Genomic DNA, 14,325 nt, shown 5'->3' with positions numbered 1-14,325 from the left:
AATTCATGCACTTAATGTGTACAGGTGGGAATACGTTATAGGCCATACGTTTAATAAAGAAATAAAACAATCTAAATAACTTTAAAACACAGACATAATCTGATATGCTTTAAATGTAAGTAGTATATTGATTTCTCCTTCCTATATCATTTTTTTCTCAACCAAAAGTACACGTCCGTTTACTCCTCTCTTCTTTCCCTATAACAGAGGGGTGGGGCTGAGGATTTCTCACCGTTCTGCATGGGCCCTTAAAGTTTGTTTGTTCGCTGAATGCGGCGTGTGATGAAAACGTGTTGATCCCGTTTGGCAATAATCAGATGAATCTGATTTGGGACATTTGATACATTCTTTGGACTTTCGAGACACCGATAGTTGCCATTACGCACGAAACTCCGTTGACCGACCTACTTTGAACACCGTTGCCTTGAGGAAAGAACGACTTGCTTAGAAACGGTGCGCTTGCGATCATCCAGGGGCTGAATTACAACAGCTTTAATGCCAATCACAAACGAGGATACGCGATACGCTCTGAAACGTCAAGCTACGGAAAAGGCTTTGGAAGACCTTTGGCGGAGAGTTTGGCTATCCGGACACTTTTTGGTGAATTGCAACTTTTGAGCACCAGTTTGATGCCCAGAAAGATCAAAAGATACGGTTGGTCTTTCGAAAGAGAAATTTACATTCCTGTAGTGGCCAAGTTAAGCTCGAACGTAGCCACCAGATGGTTGCTAAGAAGGGTTAAACTGTATCTAAAGGGAGTTGGAAAATCCAGCCTTTCTTCCACACGGATCAACTCATTGGGTGGGAGCAGCAAGAGAGACAAGAGTCCCCAGCAAATCAGCGGCTAATTGATTAAAGAGACTTCATTTGAATAGGGGGCTGGCAAGGTGCCAATCGCCTTTCAGAGGCCCCCCTCCACCCCCCTCCCATGATTAATCGCGAGGCATTATTGATAATCATAACAGGACACATGCGCGGTGGATGGGCTCGATTTTCGTAATTTTGAGCAGATTTGATAGTAATTTTTTATTCTTTCGTGGCTGATGCGTGAGCCAGCATGTCGCGGAGGAAACAAGCTAAGCCGCAGCATTTCCAGTCCGACGCGCAGCTGGTCCTAACCGAGCACAATGGTGAGTTCAAGCCCTTATTACACACATAAACTCGCGCTGCACTTTTTACCAAAGGGGATTTCTAACTTTATTTTTTTAATTATTTTTGTTTTAACCTATTTAGAGTGACTCTCCCACGTTTTTAATCTCAGACAAGGAATTGATACTCGTAATCTCCCTTTATATTTGTGCTACTGAAAGGACTCGCTGTAAGAGCTCTATCATTTAAGTAGCCTACAGTTGAAAAGTTTTAGACTACTCGAAACTATCACATTTGCGCTAAAACAAAAACACGTTTCATTTAGGTCTGCGTGATTCTTTTAATAATCCCTTTATACCATTCTTAAGTTTTTTTTTTTTTTTAAGTTGGTCTCAAGTTAATTTATGAAAGAAAGTAGACTATAATATAGCCTAGGTGAAGTTCGCGTTTTATTTTATTTATTAAAGATTTTACAAAATTCAACAGTATTCATTGGTGAAAGTTAAAGCTCATAGAATTAGTTTTGTTCTGGCCCGTTTAAGTTGCCCACACAAGTGGGGATTCGCATGGTTTCAGCTTTTCCTCCTCCTCCCCTCTTCTGTAGGATATTGCATATCTAGACTTCAGCAGCGCCAAAATCCAGACTGAAACAACATAACGTATTAATTAAACGATTATTTTTCTTCGATTCTTTGTATATAGTTTTACATCATGCTATCTCAGTGACCAGCTGTGCCTATCACACTCCGATATCGAAAATTAGGCTATGTCATGCGTCCTTAAAGGTGGCGGAGACGTCGGCGAAACTTATTTTCTTAAAAATTTTCTCCTCCAGTATTTCCATTTTTTATTAAACTTTGTCATATGTGATGAGTAAGCACATTCAAACTGAATTAGCATGTAGTCACGGGCGATCGGACAACCAAATCACATAATCTCATGTAATCGAGCTTTTCTATTATGACTATACTCTTATATAATTTACTCTATTTTCACGTCATATTATTTTTTGCTGTACCTTCTTATACATTAGAGGGCTATTGAAAACTTACACCAATATGTAATCTCGTTCGTTTGCTTTTAATTGAGTTTTAAAATAAGTTTTATGATCAAGAGCTAACTTGCTAGTAGCCCGCATGTAGCTCCGACACACACTGTCCCACGCTGTGACCAAACTCATCGTTCATACAGTGCCTTGTCAGCTTTTAAAACGTAGCCTACATTTACTTCACATATTACGCGTTTTTCGAACTACAAATAAGAGTGAAAAATATTATTTTCTTTGGACATTTAAAATAACGATCTAACAAGCCTATAATTATATGAATTATTTCCCCCCTAATACTCTCTCGTACTAAATGTAGTCTTTTATAATTTCATAGTTGTCAGTGTTTGAACATTTCTGTTTCTGAAGTCAGGCAGGCAGTGACTAAAGGTTTTGCAACAGTCATTGACTACAAATTTTAAGCCTATACTTGTTTTACTACTTTCAAACTGCATTTATCAAAGGCCGTCTCACGTCCCATCGAGCTATAAAAAGAATTTAAAGGGCATACTGAACATTCTGATCAGTAAAGTGTCTTACTTGAACCATTTTAAAACGGGGTGTTTTTGGGGAACTGTCCTATCTCTTGCTTAACTCAGCGTTTTGTAGGCTATCATGTTTCTTATTAGAATGGGACCCTTGAAGAGGTAAGGATTTTGAACCATATCGAAACTAGATCCAAATAATTTTCTTCAATTTATTTTTATTCAGCTTTTAGTTAAATCCATTTTCAATATTCCGTTGTGGAACATGTGACGAATTAACAGAAGTGACCTACTTATACCGTTAACGCACAAGGGAAAGTTATAGGCGATAGAAATATTGCACACCGTTATTTTAATGACCGTTCTACGGCAATCTTTTGGTAAGATAGCCTACATAAAGAAACATTAATTACTGGCATAACACGACTCTTAGCTCTCTAATATTGCAGTAAACAGCAACGTTATTTTACGCTCCTCCTCTTCACTTTAAATCCATTTGATTTCTGAGGTTATAAATAAAATAAAACTAAACTGCTTTTCATTACAGATCATGGGCCGCTATAGACACCAGTTGCTTTTAGATGTCACAACTTTAATTTCAAAGGCGTTCCTTAAACTTGCAATATGTTTATGTTTGCTTATAAGAAAAATATATATCAGTGATAATCGTTAAAGCGTAAGATTATTTTTTTCTTGTATGTTTTAAAATACTGATTTTCGTGGTTCTGTGTGTTGAGATGCAAAACTCAGTACATCCCCTTATTTTAAAAGATATCCCTTTTAATTTGTAGAGAACGTAGATGTACAGAAATCAGCTCGGTGTTATTAAAAATGAATACGAGAACAGGCCCAGATTTACATAAGCAGTTGTTTGGCGACTTACGTGCGAAAGGCATTCATAGGTGAATTATATGTGATTACTGCTAGAATTTCAGAAAAGGAAAAGAAAACAGATTTTCTAAATCATGGCATTGCTGGATTTTCCCTTTTAAATTGAATAAAGAAGTGAATGGCAGTGTTTGTCAACTGCTGTCAGCTGACCAAGTTCACATTTTCGCCAAATATAGCTCATTCAAAGCAAGAGGCAAAGGCATAACCTGTACATCAGAGTTCAGAAATGTATTGCTGTCTTCATGACTTAAGCATTGCTTGGTAACTTTTTTTCCTTAACATTTGGTGTAGACCAGGTCTTAATAAGTACAGATAAACTTCATTGGTGTTTTCTCACTTGAGAAAAACTTAAAGCAGAGAGGCTAATTTTCTCCCTATGCTTTGCGGCCTGTGTGAGGTATTAGAAAGCAGTATTACGGCTAGACTGAGGTGAGTAGTCTGTCCCTGTTGGCCTGTCACTGAGGGTGGGATGTAGAGCTTTTTTAACCTTTGCCAGGCTCCCTCTGTGGGGAGGCGAGGAGAGATCAGGTCACGATGTGTTCATGTGTACCATGTCTCTGACCTCCACCATGCTGTGCTATAGCTAGCCAAACAGGGACTCTTACTTTTTTCTGGGATGGTGTGTGTGTGTGGAGGTGGGGGGTGATGTGAATTGAGATCAATGTGGCTGCTTTCCCTTTTCACCTCAGCAAATTTGCCACACACCCACCCAGAGAGATTGTCAGGGAGGTCCCCCCTCCAAAACACACACACAAGCATCACAAACAACAGGGATTTTGTATCTTGTCATTTTTTTTGGAAGTTTTGGAAGTAGATTCGATGTGTTTTATTTTTTATTTTCTCTCTAGTCCCCTATCGCACTCATCCTTTTAAGAGCATGTCATAAGAATTGAGGATGAGGGCTCGGTGACCAGCAGAGAAGCCTTTCCCAGCCACACCATCTAGTGTTCAGTAGGACGTTTTCTATGGCTTGAGAGAGAAAGTGAGGGAGGGACGCTAAGGGAAAGCAGGAAAGTTGAGGGCGGGTGGTAGATAGTAAGGGACACACAAGGAGGTTCTGGGTAAACGGTAACTCACTCTTCGAAGTCACAACTAGCAAGGCGCCTGCAGCTGAGAAAAGTAACGTAGACATTACAAATTATTCTCATGTATGTTTATCCTCTCTTTTTTTCTAGTCATTCTTTTTTTCTTCTTTTACTTACCACATTAACCAATTCTCTCTCCTTTCTCTTTCTTGATTTGCTTGGGATGAGATCTTTGACCTGCTCTGTAGCATGCTGATGATGACCCAAAGCCATCACACTGTAAAGAACTGTTCTCATCAAAACTAGCTCTGCCTCACTAATCAACAGCACAGCAGACAGCCATGCACAGTGTACAATAGCTTTCACAAACTAGTGTCGTTTCATGCTTTCCATGTACTTTAGAGTGACTACGTATAGACACACATCTGGCTTTGTAAGCTGCCCATTGCACATTGACGTTTGAGTATAATTAAACTTTTCAGTATTAATGCTTTTTCATCTGAGAAATGTGTTTTAAAACTCATTTCAATTGGCTTATCTTTTTTTTTTTTTTTTAACTGAAATATTTATTTAAAATGTTAATTTATTTGTTCAAATGCTATTCTGTTTATTTTTGGGAATGCAGATGTCATTTTTTTTTTTTTACCAGATTTGAACCAGTGTTTACATGAAGAACAAAGCGCATGCTTTATTTTAAGGTCAGAGGATGTGTCAAAATGTCTATTTGGACAGATATGTCAAGAAGTTATTTCATCATTCACATGTCATGTGATGTTCGTCAAATCATTGTTTGGAAATTGATAGTTCAAATGTCAACATTTTAGAATATGTATTTTCTAAGAAAACAAGTCTTTTAAATCTCAAAATATTATAATGAAATTAATAATTCTAAATTCTTTTTTTTGTTACATTTGAATAGTCCACGGTGATGTAACGTTTATGCATTTTTAAGGATACAATATCAATTACTGTGCATAGCAATTTGTTTCCCCCCCCCCAAAAAAAATTGAATTCATTCCAAAGATGTTTGCTGTTTTTCATATTTTAGTCTCTTGCGGCACATATTTACTGAGGAAGCGAGAATAAATTTTGTTAGTATTTTTATTTTGTGATGAGATGAAGTGACTGAAATTTGCTTACCAAAAAGCACTGAATAAATTTAAATAGTTTCATTTTTGGACTGAATTGTCATTACATTATATGACTGTAAATAAACCAGCAACTGTTAGTGTGCATCATTATTATTATTACTATTAATATCAGTTATATATATATATAATTTTCTGAAAACAAATTAATAATTTGTTCTAATAAGCAATGTGATGTGATTTAAACATCAATCCTTAATTTCTTCCCAAGTAATCTTTTTACCTATCCTGCACTAAATTCGGTTTTTCCCTTTCATTACCCTCAACTCAACATACTTTTAATATTAAAACTTTTTCATCAAAAAAGTCGACTTTTTCCCATCTGGGCAACACATCGTTTGTGTGAGACACGGCTTTACTGTCATGGCAACTTTAACGTTATCTGATGTTCCAGCTCAGAGAGACACAGGGGGAAGATAATCCCTGAATTAAACAGGATCTGCTTTAGAGCCAGCCGTGATGAGCAGGCTGGGTCCTCGCCCCTCTCCCCTGCTCTGACACTCCCATGCTGGGGAACAATGGGGAGCCATCCTGTCTCTCCACAGGGCTGGGACACACTTCTTGCAGGGGTTTCATTTGCAAATGAATCTCCATGATGATGAAAATGTTGAGAGCAAAGCCCCACAATGAGTGGGATTCATAGAGAATTGCAATTTGTAAATCAACTTGTATGTTAAACAGCATGATTTTTGAGGGACAAAAAGAGAGGAGGTGGGGTGAGAAAGAATGAGGAAACTGGAGAAAGGCCACAGCCCTAAAAGAAGGGAGGGAGGGAACAGAACAGTTTTTTTTTCGCTTTCTTTTGCAAGTGCTTATGGTTTATTTTTAAGAAGAAGTTTCAACCTGTTCCACTGTATAATTTTAATAAAAATCATCACGTGTTCTGGCATGTGATATTATTACTGTACACTTACACTTGTTTAATAAAGCAAAGAGTTTCTTGCTTAGTCAAATGTTCAGTAATAGTTTACTTTTTTGTATTTATATGCTTGCATTGAAAATGCTGCATAAACAATCACCTAAAAATAGTTACAAATGTTCCTACTGATTGAATAATTATTTAGTATTCCAAATAATGTAATGAGATGATCATGCAATTACTTCATTCATTCTTAGCCTGGTATGAGTGAATTTCTGTGCTCCTGTAGAGTGCGTAGCAATCTGAATGCCAAAGGCTTACTTGTTCCTGTCAGATCCTGATTGCAGGCTGACTGGATACAAATTAGTTTAGTGACAGGGATAACCTGTCCAAGATGCCTGCAGTTGGTTGAAAATGAGCAAAGTTGACAGCAAATTGAAAGTCTAATAAGTCCTTCAAATGGTTGATTTGTGCCTAGTGGACATGTAGACATTGAGGAGTATGAAATATTGGAAATCAATGGCCCTCTATGAAATTTAATTAGGGCCCATTGTTCTCAGTTCATAGTATTTTTATGTTTTGATGGATTATCTGAAGAAAATGATTACCTAAGGTGGTTGAATTGATGGGACTTTGATACACATCTTCAAAGATCACTTTTAAGCAATATTGTAAAAGTGCTATTGATTTTGTCTCTTTTCTTATCCTATTTCATCATAGCTCTACATAGTGTGGAGGCCTTTTTCTTGGTGTTATTTGGTATTTGTTTATTTTTTGATGGTTGTTTTTGAACGTATGAGGGGGATAAGCATTAAACTGATTAACAGAAGATTAACAACAAAAGAATTTGAACAGATAAAGCTGCTTCTTTAGATACAAAACGTCTCTATTCACTAATCCCCATGTTCCCCCCTCTTATTTTCCTCTGCAGGGGACACAGAGACCAACCCGGACGACTCCACCTGTAAAGACTCGGGCGCCCATGTCTGCAGCAGATGTTGCGCAGAGTTCTTTGAACTATCGGATCTTGAACAACACCAGAAGAATTGCACTAAGAATCAATTAGTTCTAATTGTGAATGAAAATCCAGTGTCTCCTTCCGGAACCTTCTCCCCAGGCTCCTCTCCTCATAATCCTGATGAGCAGATGAATGATACAACTAATAACACAGATCAAGCAGAGTTGACTGACCTTTTGGAGCAGAACCTACTTGACAAAGAGGAGGCCATGGACACTGAGATGTCAGGAGTCTCTGCACCTCATAATGATGGAAGTGGATGTATGGCAGTTGGCAGCCCACTCAGTGGTGTTGGAAGCAGCCATGGAGCTCTGGGTAGCACTGGGTCCAATCTGGGGAACTCTGTCATCTCTGCCTCACTACCTCAGCTGGGTAACTTGACTGAGCTGGGGAATTTTTCCAAGATCAACAGCAACGTCATTATTGAAAACCTACAAAGCACCAAAGTGGCTGTGGCCCAGTTTTCTCAAGAGACTAGAGGAGCAGGAGGGCAAAGGGTGGCTGTGCCAGCCCTCATGGAGCAGCTTTTGGCCCTACAGCAGCAACAGATCCATCAGCTACAGCTCATCGAGCAGATTCGTCACCAGATTCTTCTGCTAGCCTCACAGTCACCTGAGCTCCAAGCACCGCCTAATTCTTCCCATGTGACTTTAGGTTCAGGTACTAGCCCACTAACCACTCTTAGTTCCCATTTGTCTCAACAGTTGGCAGCTGCTGCAGGGTTAGCACAGAGCATAGCTAGCCAGTCTGCAAGCATTAGCAGTTTGAAACAGATGGCTAATGTTGTGCAGCTACCTCAGAACAATTCCAGTGTGGGAGAGTCATCTCAAAACCTTGGAGCACCAGGGCCAGTTACAGTTAATGCCCAACCTTCAGACAAAAGGCCAGGTAATGCAGGAAGCTTGCATCCACAGTTAGGAAATCCATCACTTGCAAAGTCATCCACACCAACCTTTGCAATGGGAAGCCTTTTGAATCCTGTGGCTAATAACCTTCTACCTCAGCCCCCACCAGGCAACCCAATATTTTCCAGTGCACTGCCCAGTGTCGGTACTACAGTTGAGGATCTCAACTCACTGGCTGCACTTGCTCAGCAAAGAAAAGGCAAGCCACCTAATGTCTCTTCTTTTGAACCGAAGAGTAGCTCTGAGGATACATTTTTCAAGCATAAGTGCAGGTTTTGTGGCAAGGTGTTTGGTAGTGACAGTGCTTTGCAGATTCACTTACGTTCTCACACAGGTGAGAGACCATACAAATGCAACATATGTGGCAACCGGTTTTCCACCCGTGGTAACTTGAAAGTTCATTTTCAGCGTCATAAAGAGAAGTATCCACACATTCATATGAACCCATATCCTGTCCCAGAGCATCTAGACAATATTCCTACGAGTACTGGTATTCCCTATGGTATGTCTATGCCTCATGAGAAGCCAGTGACTAGCTGGCTGGATAGTAAACCTGTTCTGTCGACTCTGACATCTTCTGTTGGCTTGTTACTTCCACCAACTATACCAAGCCTGCCTCCATTTATCAAGAAGGAAGATAATAGCTCAGTGGCTATAAGCAGCCCTTCTCATTCTGCTAAAAGTGACTCAGGTCCTGCTGATGCACCCATGAAGAACACAGATAGTGTGTTGGAAGAAGGTGAGAGCACAATCCTGCCTACCTCAAATGAAAAAGTTGAAGAAATCAACCGTTCATCCAGTTTAACGACAAACATGAGCTCTGCAGTGGAGGGTACCATTGAGTACACCACCTCCAACAGCCCTCCAATGGCCACTAACCCACTCATGCCCCTGATGTCAGAACAGTTCAAAGCTAAGTTTCCTTTTGGGGGTCTCCTTGATCCTCTCCAAGGTTCAGAAACATCTAAGCTTCAGCAACTCGTTGAGAACATCGACAGGAAAGTAACAGACCCTAATGAGTGTGTTATCTGCCACCGTGTTCTTAGTTGCCAGAGTGCACTCAAAATGCACTACCGCATACACACCGGGGAGAGGCCTTTCAAATGTAAAGTGTGTGGCCGTGCCTTCACCACCAAGGGCAACCTCAAGACTCATTACAGTGTCCATCGAGCTATGCCGCCACTGAGGGTCCAGCATTCTTGTCCTATTTGCCAGAAGAAGTTCACGAATGCTGTTGTACTTCAGCAGCACATTCGCATGCACATGGGTGGACAGATCCCTAACACCCCTCTTCCTGACAACTATCCAGAATCCATGGGATCCGATGCTGGCTCATTTGATGAGAGAAACTTTGATGATCTGGACAACTTCTCAGATGAAAACATGGAAGGAATTGATGATGGACCAGACAGCAGCATTCCAGACACACCAAAGTCAGCTGATGCATCTCAAGACAGCCTCTGTTCATCCCCTACTCCACAAGAGTCATTAGGCATGGAGAGCCAGGAGAAGAGGGCCAACCAGGGAGCTGAAGATGAAGTGTACTTTGATCAAGGAAAATCAGTGGAGAACGGAGTAATGGAAGGAGACAGACTCACAAATGACTCCTCTTCACTTGGAGGCGACATCGAAAGCCAAAGTGCCGGAAGTCCAGCTGTCTCTGAATCTACCTCTTCCATGCAAGCTCCATCACCCTCTAATGGTACTATCCAACAGCAAAAGTATCCTAGTCTGGAGGATCGGCAGCAGAGGGCATTGTCATTAGACCACATTAGTGCGGGTCTCATGCGGTCTCATTCTGCCAGTCCTGGAGCTCTGGATCTTACTTCAATTAACTCATCAAAAGATCCTCTTAGTATGCTTTTCCCCTTCCGTGATCGAGGCATCTTGAAGAATACAGCATGTGACATCTGTGGCAAAACATTTGCCTGCCAGAGTGCCTTGGACATCCATTACCGAAGCCATACCAAAGAGAGACCGTTCATTTGCACAGTATGCATCCGGGGCTTTTCCACCAAGGGGAACTTGAAGCAACATGTGCTGACCCACCAGATGCGAGATTTGCCCTCCCAGCTCTTTGAGCCTAACACCAGTCTTGCCTCCAGCCCAACTCCATCCCTTCTGTCTGTTGGACCCTTGTCCTCTATGATGAATACTGAGGTCAACGGCTTTCTGCATGGTCTTCAACCTGAAGTAAAAGACTTGACCTCAGCACTGGTGCCCTCATCTGCTTCCACCTCTCCAGTACTTTCGGCTGCCCCACCACGGAGGACGCCTAAGCAGCACTACTGTACCACTTGTGGGAAGACATTTTCCTCCTCCAGTGCCCTGCAAATCCATGAGAGAACCCATACGGGAGAAAAGCCCTTTGCTTGCACCATCTGTGGACGAGCATTTACCACCAAAGGAAATCTCAAGGTAATTACTGGTGTATATAAGATGAAAATGATTTTGTCTGAAAATGAAATACATTATTTGACAATTTTACTTGATGTTATTTTGCTATCCATGTTTGTGAAAAGCCAGCCAAAATAGTTATTGACCGTATAAACAAGTATTGATGAGGGAAAATAAGTAGAATGTGTTGTGAATAATAAGGGTATGGGGGAGCACAAGCAGGTATAGAAATAGATCAGCATTGCAGAAAAAATTATATATATATATATATATATATATATGAAGGTATACAGAAATAATAAAGAGGAAGTGGAAATGTTGAGTCATCAAATTAATATGAATATTGGGCTGAAACCTGAGCTTGAAATTAGTGGAACATAGCCAGGAATGGTTCACTTAACAGGCTTTAACCACAGTTACCAGCAGCAATCACCCTAAGCAGTGGCACGCTCACTATTTTTCCAGAGTTTATCTCATGAAAAACATTTTCTCTTTGATCGCAATGAATAAAAAGCCTAGCACACAGATAAACAGAATCATGGGGGTTTTATATGGATATTTGATTGCACTAATTTGTATGAAACGTGACTCGCTATAGGCATAATTTTCAGAAAGTATGTAAATGTCAAACTATAAATTTCTTTCTGAATATATGTGCTCTTTTAGTGAAGTATGAAATGGAAGATTAATTTTAATAAGTCTGATTTCACTGCATAAAATATTGATTTAGTAAATTTACTGTTTTGTGAAAAAAACACTAATAATGATTTAGCAATGCATTTAACACTATCAGTTTGAAAAGTTGATCATATAAATGGGGAATGGGGGATCACTAAATAGCTTTGTAAACTGCAAAAGTAGCATAAGGATGTGAAAATATCGAGGTATAAATTTACACCTCATATGTTCAATGCTACACTAAGGGTTGCAACAATTAAACAAGGTACTTTTTCCCCTGAATGTATCGCATGCTTCAAGGGTGAACTGGGGGCAACTGTCAGATACAATACTGTCCAGCACAATGAGAGTGGACAGTGCAATTTTCTCAGAACACACATCTACCACAGGCCCTTTGTTTCATATGCAGACCACCATTCTCAGTGAGTGAATGTTACAACATTTTAACCTTGTTTTAATAATTAGACAAATGCTGCTTCCAGTGGGCCTATTTTAATACTAATTATTATACTACTTCGCTTTTTCCATTGCATCATCTCACGTGTCATTCATTTTAATGTTTCCAAATTATAAACATTGTAGCTCTCCTGATCCTTTGTTTTTATACTCTTTAATCCCTTTGCTTCCACTTCCTTATTTCTCTCTGTCTCACTAGGTACATATGGGTACCCACATGTGGAACAGTGCTCCTGCACGGCGTGGTCGCAGGCTTTCATTAGATGGTCCCATCGCTTTCCTTGGCACCAACCATGTTAAGTTCCCTGAGCTCTTTCAAAAGGACCTAACCGGTAGGGCTGGAAACGGAGACCCAACAAGCTTCTGGAATCAGTACGCTGCTGCTTTCTCTAATGGCCTGGCCATGAAGACCAACGAGATCTCTGTAATCCAGAATGGAGGCCTGCCCCCTCAACTGTCGGGGAGTGTAGGCAATGGGGGCAGTTCTCCGATCGGAGGTTTGACAGGCAGCATGGAAAAGCTGCATAACTCTGAGCCCAATTCTGCTCTGGCTGGTCTAGAAAAAATGGCCAACACTGAGAATGGGACTCACTTCCGCTTCACACGCTTCATGGAGGACAAGGAGATAGTGACCAACTAGAGAATCATTTTTGTTGTGCTCATGAACAAACATACACTCTTTAACTGGCACACACACATGCTCCAGTATATGCGTCCATGAAAGAAAGAATGAAAAGCAAGAAAAAAACTTTCAGCTTTTGCTTGCCATTAAGACTTTATGAAGAGGAGTTTGAAAAGAACTTGCTTTTTTGTACAATGTACAACATGTTATAGTTTTATGGAGCTTATTTATTAGTGATTATAACCTTGCTCGAAAAACCAAGTGGAAATATTAACAGTTACTTAGTTTTTATGTTATTTTCTGTTTTATCAACAGAGTGAATCTGTATGAGTGTTTTAAAGTGTGCTTTTGAAACTTAGCTTTTCTTGGTAGAAGACTTCACCATGGCATTAAATTATTTTCTATCTGTAGTATGTGTTAACAAAACTTGATGTTCATGTAATGGTTTAGAGCTTAAAAAGTGCAACGTAAGGCTGTAAATACTGTACACTTATCTGTGCTAGTTGGTTTACAAGCTGTGTAGAAACTTTCCTCTGAGAAATATCAACATTTCATAAATCCAGGGACATAGGTTAGTCCTTTTCTCTCTGTCTTAGAAGTTTAAAAAAAACAAAAAAGTAAAAAAAAAAAAAAAAGGTTTTCACCTCAGCGGTTTATTTAGACCTTCTTCACTTTGTTTTTTACTACATTCAGTTCTCACTCTTTATTTGTGCTTATAGGATGCAAAGCATAAACGGTTATTAGATAACAACATGAAGAGGTCCACACACTTATGAATGGGAGGGGAAAATGCCTTGTGTGATCTTTGAGGTTTTGCTGGGCTTTCAAACTGCTGCTAGGTAGCTACTAGCGTCTTTGTTTGACATCTACTACACATCATGTGTTGACGCGCCCTATAAGTATTTTTTTCGGATGTGGAGCAACAAATTCCTTTACAGCAATTGTACATAGTCTTACTCGAAGACAAGGTCCATCTCGGCCAGGGGACAAATGACGATAGTGTTTTTATAAATATTATATAAATATATATATATATGGACTGTTACATGCACTTTCTTGAAAAGTTGGAAGATCTTTTAGGGCCCAGTTTCTCTACAGTTTAATACCTACTAACAACTGCGATACTGTAATTCTTTACTCTAATAATCAAATACATCAGTTTTCCAAAAGAAAGAGTGTCCGTCTTGATGATTCATTAGTATTGTACTGTATTGTTTTAAGTTTATTCAACCATTTTAACAATTTAAAATTGTATACGTATTTTTCATTTACATTTTTAGTTTGCCCAGTCGATAATCCTGTTTTGAGGCAGAATTTCTTTGGCTGATGGACTACGGATTTCTTCTCCGGACAGAGTGCATTAAACGTGTGAAATGTTAATCCAAAGTCGGTTACATATTTAACTTCAACGTGTCAGACCGCTTCCGTCAGGATGCAAATGCAATTACAGAGCGCTTCATTAAAACACATGCAGCTCCGCTGTAAATCACATTTCTGACTTCATCATTCTGGCGGTTGACAGGCTTCAGCATATTTAATTAAACAATCGATCGTTTTAGAAGCCCATTTCTTTCTGCGTTTGTACAGATGGATTGGTTCACCGTTCCTGTCTCATATGGAAAACTTTTAATGTAGGCTAACCCGTTTTCTTTGAGTTAATAGGCTTTTAGCTGAAAAAAAAGTATATATATATATATATATTTCTGA

General features: G+C 39.6%; 1 protein-coding gene across 2 annotated transcripts; it reads left to right on the top strand.

Moving 5' to 3' along the window:
* Positions 1-269: 269 nt before the first annotated feature.
* Positions 270-14,016, top strand: LOC107742772 (sal-like protein 1). Of its 2 annotated transcripts, none has more exons than XM_016555812.1 (3): positions 270-1,130; positions 7,474-10,883; positions 12,196-14,016. In XM_016555812.1, the coding sequence occupies exons 1-3, from the start codon at positions 1,058-1,060 to the stop codon at positions 12,634-12,636; spliced, it is 3,924 nt and encodes a 1,307-aa protein (XP_016411298.1). In that variant the 5' UTR covers positions 270-1,057; the 3' UTR covers positions 12,637-14,016. The 2 variants fall into 2 exon arrangements, with proteins under 2 accessions (XP_016411298.1, XP_016411299.1); XM_016555813.1 differs by lacking the exon at positions 12,196-14,016 and adding an exon at positions 11,841-12,184.
* Positions 14,017-14,325: the final 309 nt, after the last annotated feature.

The sequence above is a fragment of the Sinocyclocheilus rhinocerous genome, unplaced genomic scaffold, assembly GCF_001515625.1.
Source record: "Sinocyclocheilus rhinocerous isolate Xijiao unplaced genomic scaffold, SAMN03320098_v1.1 scaffold857, whole genome shotgun sequence".
In the NCBI taxonomy this organism is placed as follows: Eukaryota; Metazoa; Chordata; class Actinopteri; order Cypriniformes; family Cyprinidae; genus Sinocyclocheilus; species Sinocyclocheilus rhinocerous.
Note: the sequence above shows the minus strand (reverse complement) of the source record. Positions and strands in the feature narration are given on the sequence as shown.

Bases quoted from the DNA above. Each gene is read 5' to 3' on its own strand.
- LOC107742772 (XM_016555812.1), top strand. From the start codon at position 1,058: ATGTCGCGGAGGAAACAAGCTAAGCCGCAGCATTTCCAGTCCGACGCG. The intron at 1,131-7,473 runs GTGAGTTCAAGC...TTTCCTCTGCAG, and splicing joins GGTCCTAACCGAGCACAATG to GGGACACAGAGACCAACCCG. The intron at 10,884-12,195 runs GTAATTACTGGT...CTGTCTCACTAG, and splicing joins CCACCAAAGGAAATCTCAAG to GTACATATGGGTACCCACAT.